This window comes from Diospyros lotus, chromosome 2 (genome assembly GCF_014633365.1).
Source record: "Diospyros lotus cultivar Yz01 chromosome 2, ASM1463336v1, whole genome shotgun sequence".
Lineage (NCBI taxonomy): Eukaryota > Viridiplantae > Streptophyta > Magnoliopsida > Ericales > Ebenaceae > Diospyros > Diospyros lotus.
Genome location: NC_068339.1, coordinates 7,422,478 through 7,442,879, shown reverse-complemented (window position 1 = coordinate 7,442,879; position 20,402 = coordinate 7,422,478). Strand labels below are relative to the sequence as shown.

Sequence of the window (20,402 nt, the reverse complement as noted above, 5' to 3'; positions counted from 1 at the left end):
AGTTGGTCCTAGTAGAAGAATGGATTTGGCTACGGGTAAATGCAGAAGAAAAATGAGTTAATTAGTAGTGTTTAGTGCCCAAAATTTGGTTCAAAAATAAATTTAAATTAGTGGGTTGTTAATTTGGCTTACAAAAAACATTCAACCATTATCTAGGGCCTAAAATAATTAGTTTTGGTTGAAATACTTCAATTGGATTTAAAATGGGTTAGAAATGGGCTTGAATTCCATCCGGTGAAGCCCAATTTTAAATAAGGGCTTTGGGATGGCGATCCTATAAACTAGACCCAAATGAGTATAAGACAAGATCAAGATCCATTTCAAATTAGGGTCCAGTTAAAGTTAGATAAATTGTCTTTTTAAGTGTTTTTACGGTTTGAATCATTTATAACAAATATATATATATATAATTTAAAAACATCCTTAAAGATCTTAGTTCCATTTTAAACAATCCTCCAAACACACCTTAAACCTCAGTAATAATGGTAAAATTACTCATCTATTATTAGAGCATCACGGTCTTGACATATAATTTTTTTCTTTATACAAATGAGTGGGGAGATTTTGTACAAATGTATCCCTTCTGAATTCTTGTGACGTTTGTAGTCTCATTGGCGCACTCTTTAAGAGAAAAAGAATAATATTATTTGAAACTTGCAAATGCAATTTGTATCAACTTAGGGAACTGTTTGGCTTTTCATATAAATTATTTTTTATGTAAAATAATATGAAAATATTTTTGTATATTTTATAACCAAAAAGTTTTTCTCAAATTATCTATTTATTTTTTAAAGTATTGAGTCCCACTAAAAGTTTGTAAAAAAAAGAAAAGAAAATCCTACTATCGTATAATAAAACAAACCATTTTACAAATGATCTTACAAAAAATATTATTTTTCATAATTTCTAGGCCCAATTTATAAACGTACCCGTACCCTATCCAAACGAATTAAACGGGTGCCGCGCTATATCCCAATGGGGTAAACGGGTCAATTCTTGGTTCCTGCATGGAAGATCCGAATTTGGGAGCAGCAAGTTGCAAGTAACGGCGACAGGTGTCCTCTCCACAATCAAACGGTTGATTCAGGCTTTTATATAATAATATATATATATACACACACACGAAACAATTCATAAAAAAAACAGTTGGAAGGCGAGAAGGCGAGAAACAGGTAACAGCGAGCGAGCGAGAGAGAGAGAGAGAGAGAGAGGATATTCATAGCAGCACTCATGTATATGTAGAAGAAATCCGAAATCGGGTTGTGAATTCTAGGTTTTTGGAATTGGTAGGTCGGCGAATTCGGGAATGGCGAGTTCAGTGGAGAAGACCCGAGGCGTTGCTCGAGACGAAGGTTTCACCGTCGAACTTCCTGCTCCTGCTGGTTGGAAGAAAAAGGTTTCGTTTTTCTTCTCTGCAACATTCACATTCGTTTCCTTCAACTTGTGTTGCTTATCTGATGTGGGCTTTTTGTTTGTTTTGGGGAATTTAACTGAAGTGGGTGTGCTTGTTGTCGAATTTGATTCTTCAGTGAGGGCTTTTGGAATTCGGGGGTTTTTGTCTTCAATTCACTCCATCTTTCTGTATCAACTTCGTGCTCTTATCACATTCACTTCTTCGAAGTCTTGCTGTTTTTCCCCCGTTTTGTTTGGTTTTGTTTATTTTGTTTAGTCTTCAATAGAATTGTGTGGTTCTGTTGTCGAATTTGTTCCTATACTGAAAATTTTGGGGCTAGGGCTAGGCTTACTATTATATTTTATTACTTTTGGAAAATGTTGCTTATTCTCAGTGCTATTTTGTATCGAATTTCATTGGGGCGTCTTGTGTCGCTTCTCTATTGGACTTGCAGGGAAAATTAAAATCTCTTATGGGGTTAGGGTTTCACAAATTAGTGTCGGTTCTCTTCCTATCTGTCTGTGCTGAACTTGTAAATTAATTTTATTCTGTTGTCTCTGAAACTAGCTGCTGCATTTGGTCCTAAAACTTGGAACTGCAGTAAGCCGGTCTTTCTGTGCCCCTTTTTGCTTGATATTAGTTTGAAGCAGTATGCAATTCCAAAATGGTAGAATCATGGGAATAAATGATTCTATCGTAGTGGAAATGTGTGCGGCTATTAACTGCCCTTCCTTGAAAGTGATTAATGTAGTAATTTGGGAAATGGGGGAAGCTACTGATTACTAATTATCTCTGGGTGATTTAAAGCATAAACTATTGTTTTACAATCTTTAAATATGTTGAGAAGTTTAAAAGCTAAGATGATGGTATCATATTGTGACTATTCCTAATGTTAGTGAGGAATTAAATTAGTTTCACATGGCACACCATTTAGCACATGTTTGCATTATTGAACGAAGGAGAAAACTGTCAATATGTGCAGTGGATTCTACCATTTCCACATGATTAGCTGATCTTGTGCTATGTTTGTTGAGGTAAGTTTCAAAATTCTGACACCATTTTTGTTTTTTGTTTTCAACTTAGTAACTTGCATATTTAGGAAACTTGATATTTTTTCATTCTTACTAACACCATGTATGCCAACATTTGCTTGTGTACCATGCTTTCCTTTTCCTTAACCTTGTTTGGATGGGGGTAAGGAGAGAAGGGGCAGGATCCTCCTCTCTCACCCCCCCCCCCCCCCCCCCATACCCTATTTTTTCATATACCCCAAATCGGGTGATGTGTATTTCAAAGTTCAGGGTTTCAAGGACAAGAGCTTGCATTCTCTTGTTAGGGATGAATTTTTTGGTCTTATATATACATTTTTATTTATTTATTTTTTGTGGGGGAGGGGGGGGGGGGTGTTGTTCTTACTTTCAGAATACAAATGCGTTGGGTTTGCAAAAAGGTGGTTGCTTTGGGAGACTGGGAAAGTAGGGAGAGGTTTTCTTGTGAGGGCATCTTAGCTTCCTTTGACAAGGGAAGTGTATGGAGCATGAGTGTTTAACATTGGCATTGTTGTTGCTGGAGGTGATGACACATGGGCTTTGGTTGGATAGGGGTTATTTTCCCTATGGGTTGCCTATTTTGAATGAGGTATGTCATTCAACTTTAAATGATTTTTGAAGTGGTAGAGAAGCCTAGGAAGATTGTTTGTGGTGTTCTTTACTTGTAGGTTTGGATCCAAGGGATTGCTTGCTAGGAGAGAATTTGAACAAGAAGGAAGTTTCAGCTTAGTTATGGAAACTAGTAAGGGATTGAGTAAGTATGACGGTGTCTTTTTTTGTTGGTTTTGAGAGAGATTACCAAAACCTTTGTTGAGATTAAAGTAACAAGAATAGGGGGGGTGACTAATAGAGGTATGTGTAAAAGGGGGTGACATGGATTGATTTGAAGTTGATGCATATAGAAAGTTCTTTTGCAAGAAGCACTGATACAAATATGGAAATGGATATGAGATGTGGTGATTTAAATAATAAATAAATGAAATTACAGATATGACCAAAAAAGTGTTTTTTAGTATTGTTCAGTAACCTTTATGAACATAGCAACTAAAAACTAGTAAAATATTGAAAAAAATGCCACTAATCTAACATGATGAAGATACTGTTTAATATATAATAACAATAACATATGAAAATATCAAAAAATTATCACAAATTCAACGTTAAGATGTGATGAAATTTCCAATAAAAAAAAAAAAAAGATACCATGAAATCTGTAATAATAAAATTCTAAACATCATTTAATATGGAGAACATTTTTTTTTGTTGGATTTTTGAATTTTTATTGTTTTATTCTTTGCCTTTAAGAATTTAACCCAAAAAGGTTTTAAAAACTCCACTGTGCCTCAATGTGTGTCCTTCATGAATCCATCCAATTGACACATTTGTTCATCATGTATCTTAGAAGTGTCAAAAATGAAATTACTAACAAAAAATTATGAAGTGCCATTTGCATGTTGAACATGTATCCCAACATGGTTGTGAAGTATCATTGTCTAATATGGACAGGCATGGGTTTGGTACCCAGAATAAAGTGTCCTTGCCTCTTAGGTTCTATTAGTTATGAGTGGAAGCAGCAGTATGAAGTGGGATAGAGGAAGAAATTGAAGGAATTGGTTAGGACAACAGGTATAATTGTGGTTGCTAACAGATGTTTGGCTTCCAGAGTCCCTACTGATGCCTGGGCTTGGTTCCAAGTTTAATATTAGGGTGTTCATGTGCCTTGTGTGAATTGAGGATTCTTTTGTATATGTTGGACCACGTTGGTTTTGGTCAAACTTGGTGCAGATGGATTCAAGTCTGTATTTAGGATTTCAGATGGGAATTCTTTCATTTGTTTTTAAATGAATGATCCTTGTCTCTTGTAGTGCATCAGTGAAGCTACTGAGCTGTGCCCTCTTGCCTTTTGAATCAATTTCTGGATTGAAGATTAACTTGGCAAGTCTATCATGAATTCAGTATCAGGTGTGTTTAATTTGGGAGGCTAGTTGTGACAGCTACATTGATGTTGCTTGACAAGATCACAGCATTAGAATGAAAGAAGATATTCAGCAACACAGAACATAGGAAGAAGAAATAAGAGAGAGAATAGTTCAGGAGAAGCAACAATAGAAAGAGAAGAGGAGAAAGAAGCAGAGAGAAGAACGGAAGTGCAACAGGAGAAGATATAGGAAAGAGAGGAAGAAAAGAGAAGCAACAGAAGAGCTCTAAGCTAATATTTAACTTTTGTTCATTTTTCAAAACCATCACCCTTTCTTAGCGGCCCCCCCCCCCCCCCCCCCCCCCCCCCAAAAAAAAAAAAAAAAAAAAAACTTCACCTTGAGTTAAATGATTATTATTCATATTTAAATAAGCATATTTAAAGACTTGATGAGACTATAACACTTGAAACTCATTCTAAATCAAATATTTTGACTTCATTTGTTATCTCGTGGGGGTCTCAATCATCTTTACCATATCAGACCTTCCATTTTGGAATGTAAAATGGAATGTTTACCCATCAAAGTGAGCATTCCTTTGAAATCTTCTTATACGAGGTAAAGTAAGGGATGCAATTTTAGAGAGATTCCACTAGCACTTGATATGTAAAAGTTGAGTACTATCATGCGCTTTGGTCAAGAGTATGGAAGCTTATCCAAGGGAGTTGGCTTGCTTTGGTGAAGAGTGTCATATTAAGCCCCATATACTGTATGTTTTTAGGAATTCCTAGGGCCTAGGGACCCTGGAGGCTTGAGAATTTATCAGTGACTTTCTCTTAGGTGGTCTTTTTGAATTCCATTTGGCAATTTGAGATGTGGTTTGCTACCAAAAAATGGAAGATGGTTATTTAGAGGCTTAATCCTTTTATCTGGTGCATGCAGTCAAAGGTTGTGGAAAAATTTCAAAATATATAGTGTTTGTTTCTAAATACATGTCATTTTAGGAAGTTGGTTGTCTCGAAATGCCTCTATTGTTTTGTGGTGTGGGCTTCATAGATAGGCATGAAAGGCAAATTCAACAGCTGTAGCAGTTTTAGTGGAAGATGAAGGATTTATGTATGGTGCAAGAAACTTAGAATGAAAAAGGATTCTTCAACCCATGTTTTGGATGCTGCAAAATCAAGGTGTAAGTGGTGAGTGATTGTCTTAAACTACGCAGCCTGGAAGTCTTGTGAGAGATTTCTTTTGAAAGAACCAGGTATGATGCGGGGAAGTGGAATAGTTCCCAAATTTAGTAGGCTTTCTCACTTCCTTGCAAGCCTTAGAGGCTTTGTCATTGCCTTGTGGTCCATTGCCAGTTCAAGTTGCTTTTATAATTTAATTCCCTGTACATAGTGTTGACTTCTAGTGGATGTCCTCTCTCTCTCTCTCTCTATATATATATATATATATCTATATATATTATATATTCCCTTGGAGAAGAGCCTGGTGGTTAAACACAAATGTCGCTTTCTTTGCATCGCTTGTTGCAGTGTTACCATGCTTTGCTCTCCTAACAACACACTGCATTTTGGGAATGATCATTCCCTTTTAGGAATGATTCCATTCCAAAGGCAATCTAGGTCAGAGGCGCAGAACAGGTAGATCAGAGATGAACAGAGAGGAAGCACAAGCAAATCAAAGATGAAGAACAAGCAGTCGTACAGGAGTAGTGGGTCCCACTGCTGAAGGCAGAGGCCAATTTTATTTGCTCTAATGTATATCTATATTAACTTTTATAATTTATATGGAAATGAGCCTCATTCTAAGTGAACAAATCCCATTCCAATATAGAATGAATTCCATTCCATATAAGAGAAATGCGTTCCGAATTTTAAGCAAGAAGCATTCTGCATTCCCACTGCTAGTTCTCCATTCTGAGCGATTCTTGCTCCAAGTAACTTTGGTCTGTTGCAATGTTAACATTTACGTAACATATGTTTCAAGGTGTAAACAAGGATATGCCCAATGGTTGTCTAGTTGTGATCGATTCCTCAGTTTCAATGTGCTGTATTTTCTCTCACTAAGTTATGTATGCCTTATTGTCTTTCAAAGAAGCTCCAATTATTACTTAAAAGAAGGCTTAGCTTTTGGTGTCAATATGCGTCTTTCTAGACTTTGTATACAAGGATAATAATGTGTCATTTCACGGGCGCAAGGGCTACCTTTTAACATTTAAGGGAAAACTTCTATCTCTTTCGAGTACTTGGTTTTAGGAGACCATTAAATGCATCCTTAAATCAATCCTTGGATTTTTCATAGAGGGTTTTTGACTTGATGTATGGGCAATATATGGCTCCTTTTGGTCATCTTTTTCCATATAAGAATGGGACTAAATTACATTCTTTTAACATTCTATTCTTTAGCTATCAAAAAAGGAATCAAGAAACAAAAAAGAAATTAAGATTGCAGTCAATGCAGGGTAAGATAGAAAAAAGGTGAATATAAAAGGCCTTAGTATTACCAAAAAAATGCTAATACAATGATTGTTTACATTTTGTAATAAACAATCTAAAAGGTGATATAGTTTGTTTCCAAAATCACAAACTTAGTATTTCTTAGCAAAAAAATAAATAAATAAAGACTTGGTGGTCTTCAACCTTTATAAGTCCCACATCGATGCTGTAGCAAGAGTTCGTGTGGGATATAGGGTTCCATCGCTTTCCTACCAGTCAACAATCACCTAGCTGTGAGAAGTCAATGGGAACCCTTTATTTCCAAAAAGCATTATGTTCAACTCCCTTTGCAACCGCTTTGGTTTCTCTTCCCTAATTTCGTATTAGCAACAAAAAAAGAATCTCTAAAGGGATCCCATATTTTCTTTTCCTATTTTTTTCTTTAGTGTTCCCTTAAAAGGTAAAAATATCAAATATAATGAAACAACATTTAGCAGTATTAAACAAAATATAAAGATAACATGCATAGTGCTTTAATTTTTTATGGGAAAATTACTCTTGTTATCCTTGAGGTTTGGCCTAAATGTGGTCTATACTCATGAGGTTTCGGAACTAGCTTTGACTTCCCTTGACTTTACAAACTTTGTTGCACTAAACCTTCTAATGCTACTTAACCCCAGTTAAATTCTTTCTCTCCTCTCTCTACCTCCCCTCTGTCTCTTTCTTTGTTTAATTAGCAATCAAAACTCTCCTCCCTCGACCCTCTTGCTACTCCACACATAGAATTATCCGCCCACAACTCATGATGGTGTGCAAGAATGGCCACCAACCAAAAGAGGGGAAGCCCATTGTAGCCAATTGAGGCCACTACCAACTAATGAAGCATTTATCAAAGATGAAAGCAATGTCCGTTAGTGAAGAGGAAGCTGGCCACCCTCACTATTTGTGGAGGAGAAGCCTAGTTGCCACTATTTGAAGACAATTTAGCTATTGGGTTTTGGAGAGAGACCTACACTACCATTGTTAGAGATTGAAAAGGGCCTTCCCATCCCCTATAGAGCAATGAAGAAGAAGATTGATCAGTGTTGTGTGATTGGGGATGACAAAGCCCTATCCCCACAAGTCGTTGAGAGACCTACTTGTCGTTCCTCTATAATTGCAGCTCACCATAACCTACCATTAATGGTGATTGAAGAAGTCTATTGTGATTTTCCTTTCTAGTGTCAGCACTGGCTTTTCTCAAGTATCATGAATCGTCGTCTTCTATACTGGTGTCTTTCTCAAGCAATAGTAGCGTTAGTGCAAGCTTCTCCAACTACTCTTCTCGCTACAATTAGCAATGACAAATGCGTCTTTTCCTCTACTAGGTGTAAAATGGTCAATTTAATCTAATTTTTAAAAACATGAGGGGTACTTTATGCATTTAAAACAAACCATAGGATGGTTAATGTAATTTATTCCTTTTTATTGGCCATGTAATTATTAAAAGAAAATTTTTTAGAGGCATTTAAAATTGGGTAAATTACACCCAAACCTCGTTTAGTTTAGCAAACACCTCCTACAATTTCATTTTGTTATTTTAGGTCCTTCTTGTTTATTTTTTATCTAACTCAGGCCTTTTTGGTAATCTGTAGTTTAATGCTATTATTTAACATATGAAAACTACATTGTTTTTAATAGTCTATAATAACCATTCATGAGGTTTGTTACATGTCTGTCTTACCATCAACTTCATCATTCCTCTCTTTACTTATAATCTTTTTAGAATGTTGCAACATAGCCTTGGAGTTCAAGCACGACATTTTAGAATGTTGTAAGGAAGGTTTCTCTCCCTCTCTCTCTCTATTTGATTGACATTGCTGAAATGGTTTGTTGTTGATGTCCTGGAATAGAACTTCATAAAGTTCTTCATGTGTGAATTGAACATTAAGACTTTAGAAATATGTGCGAGCATTTGGTAATATCATCTGGGGCCTTAATTTGTCATGTTTAATGGCAACACACATATGCGTGTGTGTAGTTTGTTCAAAGGTCTTCATTGAAATTCTAGGGTTAAAAAAAAAAAAAAGCAAGGACTCTAGTGATAATTATGACTCAAAATCCTAATTCATATCTGATTGGATTTCCTAATTTGATCGTAATTATGACTTCGATTTTGACTAGGATTTATCTCATCTGGAGGAATATACTCATGAATCATCTTCTAATTAGATATGATTTCTTTTGTATATCTATAGATGATTTTAGGTCTACAAATAGGTGTCCAGGTCACCAGAAGTTTCTAGTTGTTTCCTTTTTTGGTTAGATTCCTCTTTCTTAAGTTTGTTCTGCAAGGCTCTACTATTACAAGTGATGCTTCTATTTCTACTTCTTCTTATCTGATACCGATATCACTCAGTTATGGCATATGCATCTTAGACATACGAGTGAAATAGGTATGGTTGAATTAAGCAATAGAGAACTTCGTAAGGGGCAGAGTATTGGAAAACTGGAGTTTTGTGAGCACTGCATCTTCGGTAAGCAAAAACGGGTCAAATTTAATAAAGGCATTCACAATACGAAAGGTATACTGGACTATGTCCATTCTGATCTATGGGGTCCGACCAGAGTACCCTCTAAAGGTGGTGTCAGATACATGTTGACTTTCATCAATGATTTTTTTAGAAAAGTCTGGGTATTCTTTTTGAAAGAAAAGACTGATGTTTTTGCTACTTTCAAGCAATGGAAAACTATGATTGAGAAACAAATCGATAGACAAATTTAAGCGTCTCCGCATAGATAATAGTATTTTGTTCACATGAATTTAATGATTTCTGTAAGAAAGAAGGAATTCTAAGGCATTTAACAGTTCCAGGTACGCCATGACAAAATGGTGTAGTCAAGTGGATGAATAAAATCTTGATGGAAAAGGTACGGTGTATGCTGTCTAATTCTGGTTTATCTAAGTATTTTTGGGCCAAGGCTGCTTATATGGCATGTTTTTTAGTTAATTGGTCTCCTTCATTCACTATTGATAAAAAAAACTCCAGAAGAGTTATGGTCAGATACTCCTACAAGTTATTTTGATTTGGAAATGTTTGGATGTCCTGCATTTGTTCATGTTGATAATGGAAAATTAGAAGCAAGGTCTAAACGGTGTCTCTTCCTTGGTTATAAATCTGGTGATAAGGGTAAGTTATGGGATCCAGAAGTGTCTAAAGTTGTAATTAGTAGAGATGTTATTTTTGATGAAATTGCTATGCTTTGTAGTTCGTCTACAAAAAAATCTAACCCTCCAAGTCGCCAGAATTTTGCTATTCAGGTGGAGCTTGAAATCGACAAGAGTCAAACATCTAAGCTGTTGTTAGCATCTCAAATTAAGTCAAGCCCCAACTGAAGTCTAAAAGCAAGTGCCGATCCATCAGATTATTGTATTGCTAAGGATAAACTCAGAAGAAATATTAGACCTCCTCAAATATATATTAAAGCTTATCTCATTGCATATGCTTTGAATGTTAAATATGTTAACCAAGTCCCTTCCTATTGCAAAGTTTGAGCATTGCGTGGATTTGGTTGGCATTCATCAGGGAGATTAATTATCCGTGATTTCATTGGAAGAAAGAATTTTGAATAATTTCGTTTGTGGATTTTGAGTCTAGGTGGAGCTTTGTGATAATTATGACTCAAAATCCTAATTCATTTGTGATTGGATTTCCTAATTTGACCATGATTATGACTTCGATTTTGACTGGCATTTATCTCATCTAGAGGAATATTTTCATGAATCATCTTCTAATTAATATATGATTTCTTGTATACATCCATAGATTATTTTAGATCTATAAATAGGAATCACAGACAAATTTGAATTCCGAATCACAATTATAACAAACTCTTGCTTGGTTGACCATTGAATTAGTGTATCAATGTTAAGGAGATGATGATCATAGGTTGCATCTAAATAGGGCATGGGTTATCTTGGGAGCTTTTATTTTCAACATAGGAGGTTTTGAAAAATTGCTCATGAAAATAGACACTAAGTGATTTGAGACCGTACACCAAAAGGTTGAATGAAACATTTAGCAAGATGTGTTCTTTCTTTGCAAGTGTGGCCACCGATTGTCTGACGATGATTCTCTTTTGTCCTTTTGCTCTCTTTTGATTTTTCTCTTCCATCACCACCACTACCATTATTCTTCTTGTTTCTCCTCTTGCAAAACCATTTACAAAATCAAGTAAAAATATTTCTTTAAAACCATTTGGACCTAATTTCATAGATAGGTTGTGTTTAGAACCAAGAGTCGGGTTGCTTGACACTTGAAGAAGCTACAATAGACTCAAATGTTCATTGTGTGTAGATTGCTAAGCGGTGATATAGATAGAAAAAGTAGAGCGAGAAAAGGAAAAAAGTGGAAGGGAAATGATGATAATGGCACGTGTATGAAAACATCAAGTTATTAGAGACGTTTGGCTTAGCTTGAATTTTAGTCAAAGAGGGAGCTTATAAGCTCTTCACGAGCTTAAATTTTTCTACACGTTTTGCAAAACATGGAAAGATTATAAGCTTCCCAATTTATCTTTCAACAGCTTATTTGGTAAGTTGGCACCTATCAGGACCCTAGTCATAACTAAGGTTATCTTTGAAGATAGACTTGGAAACGAGGGAGAAATAGAAAGAAATGAAGGAGAAACTGATAGAGTATTAGGGGGAAACTGAGAGAAATAAGGGAGGAATTAATAGAAAGTATGGAGAAACAGATAGAATAATTAGGGGAAGCAAAGAATTGAGGGGGAAATTAGAATTTTGATATTCCTCACTTCACTTCTCATATGATAATCGGCAGTGTGGGTTATAGCTTTATGTAAAGCTATCCAACAGTTATTTATGGTGGTTACAACAGTTAGCGTTTCCACCACCCCACTACACCTAACTACTCTTAACACATAATTGTATATAACAATAAATAAAGATATAACTAAATAAAAAATAATAACTTCCTAATTCATCTAGGTCATAACATTCCTTCTCCTTTAAAAGATTTATTGTCCCCAAGAAATCATAGTAACTGGCCACTCGTTCTTCATCCAATCCCTGTAACGTCTTTTTCTTCTTCCGTCCCTTCATCCACTTCAATTTCTTCATAAATTTCTTGCATATCAAGATGAAGGGGCTGACATTCATGAGTTTCCATTATTGCTAAGTCAATGCACTCTAGGCAAAACCTTTGACCATCCTCTAGGGCAACACATATGGTTTCCCTTGGTTCCATTCACTCACAACTACAACAACAAGGAGTCCCATCAAATTTGTGAAAGGGTAGTACCTCTGGACCCAAATAGGATGCTCTTTATATTCAATTAACCCAGTAGCATTTGTTGGTAAAAAATGCTTGCAAACGTCATATTTTGGGTGATAGAGCTCCTCATAGCAAGACTTATGATAAGGATCAATCTCAAACATAGAAAACTCATCATCGCAAATTGGTTGATTGCTAGCATAGCATCTGAAACATTTTGGATGCCAAACTACACCCATGTCATTGAAGTTTTCATAACCAATCTCAGTGTTGCAACTCGTACATACCCTGAACCTTGTTGATTTCCAGCTTTCTTGCATATCTTTGGCCGATTGTTTATCTTCTTTCAATGGAAACTCATTATCTTCCAAAATTAGTTCATCCTTCTCCTTTGACAAAAAATCCTCCAGCAAGTTGACTTACAGAGTTCTATGAACCACATCATTTCCTAGCAAGAGGGAATCTCCAACTGTCACAAGGACTAGTCTCTTTTGTTGAATAATCGAATCAGAATATTCCCTATAAAGTAGTTTTGCTAGAACACTAACCCGATATCGTTTGGCCGCCATAATCATGAGTTCATCCATGTTCCTTTTAGATCTATCCATGGAAGCTTCAAGCGTCTGGTAACCAACAACCATGGAGAAAATTCGAAAAGAGCTAGATCTGAGACTAGTAACTACTCTGGACTTGCTTCCAATAACTGCCTTTTTCTTATTTGAATACCCTAGATCACAATCGAGAATTGACTGCTCTGATACCACTTTGTGAAGACCCTAGTCCTAACTGAGGTTATCTTTGAAGATAGAATTGGAAATGAGGGAGAAACAGAAATAAATAAGGGAGAAATTGACAGAATATTAGGGAAAACCAAGAGAAATAAGAGAGAAATAGAAAGTAGGGAGAAACAGACAAAATAATAGGGGGAAGCAGAGAACTGAGGGGGAAACTAGAATTCTAATATTCCTTACTTCTCATAAGATAATCGGCACTATGGGTTATAGGTTTGTATAAAACTATCCAACAATTATTTATGGTGGTTGCAGCAGTTACCATTTCCACTACTCCACTACATCTAAATACTCCTAACACATAACTGTAAATAAGACTGAATAAATATATAGCAACTAAATAAAAAATAATAACTTCCTAATTCATTTAGGTCGTGGCAGCACCGTATAGGTTTTTTTTTTTTTTTTTATTCTTTTTGTGGTAGCTACCTCAAAATAAGTTAGTGTTGATAAAGTAAATTTATAAATTACCCTCATTAAATAAGCTCTTCTTAGCAAACACTTGTAGCCACTTATTAGCAAACTAGCTCATGGAGCTTAATTACCTTAGAAGGTCTACAAAGAGCTTGTGACAACTTCTTATTCTATTGCTTACAATAAGTTAGTTTTGAGCTCTTGAAGATCTGTGTATATCTATACTGAAAAATATTATATATATATATGCCTATTCAAGTGGATGCATCTTAGTGACCTATGTCAGTTAGGTTTTCAAGAACCTTAGTCAAGGCTAAAGCTTTATGTCATAATCACCTTTTTCTCTTCCGAGGCTTCCAAAAAATTGGTAGGGCTGAAGCTTTACAGGTGAAAAAGTGAAGGAAGCATGAATTCAGGATATATCAGATTATAAATAGCATGTTAGAGAAAAGTTTTCAGTATGATATTGATGGAGGACATAAAAGCAAATATTTTGGAAAACAATATTCTAGGTACAGAAGTAGGAATTAGTATTGTGAGTTTAATTTATTCTTGTGTTCTTGTTCTTGGGATTACCGCCCTTGCGCGATCCCCCGCCGCTCGTGCCCTCGATTTCAGCAGAGATGGTAAATCGCAGGTAGAGGCTTTGCTTCACTACGCAGGACAAGAAATCGAACCCACAACCTACTGATACGAATCCCAGCTTATCATGGCTCAACCACTTGACCTGTGCCCTGGGGGCTCTTGTGTTCTTGGTCTTGCATCAATTGGTATTAGAGCTATCTTCTCTTGATCATTTTGCATGAATTGGTATTAGAGTTATTTTATCGATATTATTTTTTTCACCTTCCCAATATCACTATTTTGACCTACCATGGGCTTTAAGCAAACATGACTAGAATTCCTCCATCATAACCACTAATGGCCAATCTTTGGTAATTTTTTTTAAAGCCGTTGAAACTAAAATGAACAATCTTGGGGTCTACAGGGTATTGTGGGACAACTTTCCAACTAGTTGAATCAACAATTCCAACTATTGGGTATACATAACATATCTAGATGAGCCATTTGAGTCTCCTCATTCTAGTGAGTCTGTTTATGATGTTCAAGTACTTGATTCGTTAAGAGTATTCTGAAGAAGAGGAAGAGATAGTAGAAGAATAGGAAGAAATTGTTGTAGGAGTTGAGGAAGTTCTTAAGAATGATAAAATAGAAGTTTGTTAGGAGATTGAAGAGTCCAATGAAATTGTCCCTGCAAAACTCCCGAAACCCATTTCTCATTTACCCATTCTTCAACTTCCCTTTGAGGTTTCACAACTTATCCTTCCTTTCTAACCTGTTCTTGACCCATTATTTAAACCTGCTCCAGGGTGTAAGAGCCCATTAAAATTACTGTTCTGCCACAAACATGGATTTATAAGCGAGCAGAATATTCTGGGCAGCGATGGATGAATTTGTAGTTTTCTAATTCATTTGATGAATCCTCCAGATTGAGCAGGAAAATCTGCAAAACTGAAGGACGAATTTTCTCTCACTGCAAAAGAATGATGGAGGGCATAAAAGCGAATATTTTGGAAAACAATATTCTATGCGTAGAAAGAGGAATCAATATCGTTTATTATTTCTTTTGTTTATTTCATATGTTCTTTTGTTTCCTTTAATTAGTAAGTTCTATTAGAATCCCAATTAGATCAGAGTTACGTCTATGGAATCCAAATTAGAGTAGGATTATATTTATTAGTTTTGCCTAAATATAGTTGTTTAGGATGTAATTGAAGATAGACTTTGATTATTGATATCAATTTGAGTTTAGATTGTGAGTTTTAGTTTGTTCTTGTGTTCTTGTTCTTGGTTCTACACCAGATGCTATAGTTTTGTTTAATAATCCTGCCCTGCCGTTCAAATGGTTATGGAATATGTGTATTTTTGTTTATGTTGAACGATATATTGTTATGGTACACCAAGGAAGCAGAATCCAAAATCTTCATTGAGGATATTTTTTAACTTAATTTGAAGTTTGCTTTGATTTGATTAATCTTTCAAGCTGGGTTGGTCCTGTAAGGTGCTTCCTTTGCAGCCAATCTTTTACATGACCCTTGTGCTTAGTTTTCCAGAATTGTCTGCTTCAGGAGGCATTAGATGGATGGTTCTTTCTGAGAGTTATTTTAGGCTTTCATACTTCCATGTCTTGGGGAATTGGGAAGATTACAAGTGTTATGATTCTTTGTACTGATCGCTTGGATTGAAACAAGAAACAGGAATTTCTTGAAAAGTTGGGCTATTGGTTATTCTATGCCATAGGTGAAATACTTTTGATTAGATATGGTGGGAGAGCATGCATATTGGACTGGTATGGCAGTGAAGCCAACGTACAAACTCAAGATTAAGACCATGTAGCCACCTAATGCACATTTTCATTCTAAATACTTGACGGAAATGCCAAATGCTTATTATATGGCAGATTACTAGCACTTGATAAATTGAGTGCTCAAACTGAAGGACTGTCCTAAAATTGTTGTAGATTTTAAATAGATGACTGCATGGGATCTTCCTTCAAGACTCAAAAGGAGCTTTAGTGAGAGAGCTAATTATGAGCAGGTTATATCTGTTTTATGGGATTTTAAGCAAAATATGTTCAGGTCATTGCCCAACAAACAAAAACCATGGCAAAAGAAGTTAAAAGAACATGGAGTTCATTTGGAGCCTTATGCTACAACATCTTTGGAAATTCGAAGGCCACATTTAACTCTTATTTTCTAAGTTTCAGGAGGGGATGAAGTTTGGATGGGTTCTAGAGATTCAAAGGAGTATATAAGTTGCATGATTAGAACTAGCTGGGCATTGTGCATCCCTCTACTCGTATATCCTCTAAAGTACATGCTTTTCTGTATCCAAGTTGTGGAGTCTGGACTCTGGAGATGTTGGGAAAAGCTTTTTTCCTTCACTTCAAAACAGGAGGTCCAGTTTTCCGAGGAGAACCCTGATAGAACTGGTGGTTTAGTTTTACCTTGAGAATCATGCATAAGATCAAGAGAAAAGCAGAATTGAAGAAATAGCTTGTTTGAATATTAGTTTATTAAGGATGCCATGTGATAGGTTTTCAGGTTATTAGGTTAATATTGTCTTAGTAGAAACTACGCCTGCAGATTCCTATTTACAGCCAGTCCTAAGCTTGGGTAAAGGAGGGTTGAGTTAGGTAGCTGACAACTAGTACAGAACTCATTGGATCAAACATCATAAATTCTAGACAATGAGAAGTATAAGGGCTTTACATAAGATATGGCCATAAATAGAAATGATTGGCTAGGTAGAACTCCTAGCTAACCTCACCTAGTGAGATTCAGGCTTGATATGTTGCCTTACTAGAAACAATAGTGTTTAACATACAACTTCTATTTTATATTATTCCACAGAAACACCAAATAGACCTGATACAAATAATTGTAGACAAGTACTTGTTTAATTGAAAACAAGGATATAAAGGAACCGATCTGTCTTTGCACTCAAATTTTCCCTTGTTTCAATCACATCTAGTTCCCGCAACATTTACATTTTATATTTCAGAGATTGTTGCATAAACAATCTGGTTTGTCCTGATTGGCAGAGAATAATCAGTCCAATTGAGGTGCAAGCTTTGTGCATATTGACGAGAGAAGTCAAAATATATGCCCTTTATATTTGGTGTTCAAGTAATCTCACCTTGATAAATCAACGACAGTTGAATCCCTGGACCAATTACCGAGTCTTTTCTAGTCAGGCTAGATATCCAAATAAGAATATTTATCTCAAGTACATGAGACTGGTTTCAGATAAATGTACTGTAGGCAAGAATCTGTTGTATTTATTTCTCTTTTGGTTCTTTTTATGCCCCTCAAGATTCTGATCCATTGGATTTTTGTTAGTTTGTTCCACTTGCGTGAAATTTAGTAATTTTGCTTAAAGTGCCAAGTTCTGTTTTCTTCTACAACCCATGTGCTCCAAGACCATTAAGCCTGTACTTCTAGTTCCTTTGTTCTTTCCATCAGAAAGGATAGGTGTATAACACATTTTCTTGATCCGCAGTTCATGCCCAAAAAAGGAGGCACGCCTAAGAAGAATGATATTTTATTCATTGCTCCAACAGGCGAGAAGATCACCACCAGGAGGAATTTGGAACAGTACCTGAAATCACATCCTGGTGGTCCGGCAATATCTGAGTTTGATTGGGGTACTGGCGAAACTCCAAGAAGATCAGCCAGGATTAGTGAAAAAGTAAGGGCAGCTCCCTCTCCACCAGAAGGCGAGCGCCCAAAGAAGCGTGCCAGGAAACCTTCGGCTTCAAAGGAAGATGAAGCAGAAAAAGAAGTTGGTCCTGAAGAAACAGAGTTAAAGAAGGATAACGAGGAAAAAGAAACTGTTGCTGAAGAAACAGAGGTAAAGAAAGATGACAGAGAAAAAGAAGCGGCTCCTGAAGAAACTGAGGTGGTGAAGGAAGTTGACAAGCAAGGAGATGAAACCTGCGGAGAAAGCAGCACCTGAAGAAATCAAGAAGGATGTTGTGAAGGAAAGCGAGGTTAAGAACAAGGATGACACCCACGCCGCAGATGGCAAAACTGAAGATGCTCCTGAAGCTAAGCTTGGGGAAGAGGTTCCGGTTGGTAAGGTAACTGATGGTTTTGAAGTATCTCAAAATGATGAAGGGAAAGCAGTGGATGCAGGGAGTGTCAGTCTTGCGGAGCAGGAGAAACCATTTACCAGCGTGGACGGCGAGGAGAAAGGGGACACCATTGAGACAGAAGCGGCGGACAAGAAGAACGAGGAGCTGAATTTGTTGGCAGTTGAGGGCGCAGTGACTGTGAATGGCGGCGGGGCAGGTGAGGCCAAGGCTTAAGTTGGTATCAGTATTAACTCTTACTTAGGTTACACCAGTATATTATCATTGCTGCTTATAATTGGTAGAGTTCGTTCTGATTGCCCCATGAAAACATATGCATGTAAAATCGTTGAATAGGCCTTTTGCTGTTGCAGCTTCTGTTTATCGCCCGTGGTATTGTGGTGGCGTGCAGTGCATAGATCATCTTTGTAACATTGAACTTGTAGCTCTAGTGGCTATGTAACATTTTAGTGTTGAAACTGGTATTGTAATAAGTGCTTATTTGCATTCAGGTATCCATCCCATCCTATGACCTTAATTTCTTTGATTGGGTGCTCGAGAAGTTCTGAAGCACTGCCGCTGGGCTGGCAGATGACCTATAAATGATGGTCGACTTAGTAGCTTGACTAGTCTCTAGGTCCTTAATTGTTTTTTACTAAAAAGGACCATACTATACAATCGTGATAAAATCAAAATTTGTTATTCATAAATGATTCTCTCTCCCATACTACTTTTCCATCACCTCTCTTTTATACAAAAATTTTCTATCACCCCCGTCACGGGCCAATTGAGAGGGGTGTGAGTCCCATGGGGGGATTGGGATCCACCCCCTCCCCTCCCCTTCCCCATCCTATGACCTTAATTTCTTTGATTGGGTGCTCGAGAAGTTCTGAAGCACTGTCGCTGGGCTGGCAGATGACTTATAAATGATGGTCGACTTAGTAGTTTGACTAGTCTCTAGGTCCTTAATTGCTTTTTACTAAAAAAGACCATACTATATAATCTTGATAAAATCAAAATTTGTTATTCATAAATGATTCTCTCTCCCATACTACTTTTCCATCACCTCTCTTTTATACGAAAATTTTCTTATCACCTCCGTTATGGGCCAATTGAGAGGGGGTGTGAGTCCGGGGGGGGGGGATTGGGATCCACCCCCTCCCCTCCCTGCAAGCCCGCAATGCGGGCAACATATGGGCCTTGCTCTTTGATAGATCAATTTGATATCAAATTTAGGTGATAAGCCTATAACATATAACATCATACTAATTTTTTTATTTCACATCTATTATTTCATATATGAATTTTAGTCCCTATTCATTTTGATCTATGCCATTATTTTATGCAAAACTTTATAGTTGATATTATACTCCTCAAATGTCTCTTGCCAAATTCTTCTAGTCTTTCCATTCCTCTTCTACCATATATTTGCCATATTTCACCTACTCTCTTTTCATTAACTTTTGTTAGTCATCTTTTGTATACCCAAATAATCTTTAAACAAAAAAAAAAAAAAAAATCCTAATCCATGAGATTTCTTAATTTGCGAAGATTGAGAGAATTATTTTTGTATATAATTTTATTTTTACTTCACAAATAAATTATTCTTATAATTTCAATTTGTGACTTTCTGAACACACAAAAAAAAAATAATTTATTGTTCGTATAATGACTCATCATCAAATTCTAAAGGATTGTTATAGAGAAAAAAAATACAAATCTACAAATTTAAGTAAATCGTCTAAATAAATGATGAAGAACACATAAAGTAGAATTCTATCCCCTAATAGTAGAAGTAGGAACTTCATTATCAAGGGGCCTCATTTTTAAATCATCTGATCTGATATATCCAATTGAATTAACTGTTGAAATTGAAACCAAACAAGAACAGACAACTGAACTTAGACAGAATAAAAACAAAAATGAGAAGCGAATAAAAGCTCAATTATTGGTCCACCCTCCCGCGAGATTTCGAAGAAATTTTGTAGAGAGGAAACAAACCTGTCACTTTGTTCGATGACCTGATGGCCAATCTTCTCCAAGGGTTCTCATCTACATCGCCTTCTAGTACTGCTACCTTGGCCAAACCGAAGAGGCAACCGTAGGAGATAAATGGCAGGCCGATCATTTGCCAATATTTTCAGCTGATCAATTGCGCCTTTGCTCCGTGTTCGTGAGTTGTGATATTTGTGGTAATGCTGTTAGAGAGATGCTGAAGATGATGATGGAGAGGAAAAGAAAAGTTTGGAAGAAAAATTCTTCTTCTTCTTCCAGTTATTCAGGAAATATTCATTGCCGTTTTGGCCAAGATTTGCCTTCCAGATGTTTGTTGAAATTCTTGGAGTAACAGACGGGATCATCCATATCTTGTAAACCTTTGATCCGTGAGATTTGTTTAAATAAGAAATAATTCATAAAATTAATATTAATATATGTATGTATGTATGAAAGATTGTTGTTAAGAACTCTTTAATTGTAAATTAAATCTTCTATAC

General features: G+C 36.2%; 1 protein-coding gene across 1 annotated transcript; it reads left to right on the top strand.

The window, feature by feature from the left end:
* The first annotated feature begins 1,130 nt into the window (after positions 1-1,130).
* Positions 1,131-18,445, top strand: LOC127795544 (methyl-CpG-binding domain-containing protein 10-like). Its single transcript, XM_052327303.1, has 2 exons — positions 1,131-1,396; positions 17,337-18,445. Exons 1-2 carry the CDS (start codon positions 1,307-1,309, stop codon positions 17,790-17,792), a joined length of 546 nt encoding a protein of 181 aa, XP_052183263.1. The 5' UTR covers positions 1,131-1,306; the 3' UTR covers positions 17,793-18,445.
* Positions 18,446-20,402: the final 1,957 nt, after the last annotated feature.

Excerpts from the sequence above, each read along its gene's own strand:
- LOC127795544 (XM_052327303.1), top strand. The coding sequence starts at position 1,307 with ATGGCGAGTTCAGTGGAGAAGACCCGAGGCGTTGCTCGAGACGAAGGT. Across the intron at positions 1,397-17,336 it reads CTGCTGGTTGGAAGAAAAAG|TTCATGCCCAAAAAAGGAGG; the intron begins GTTTCGTTTTTC and ends CTTGATCCGCAG.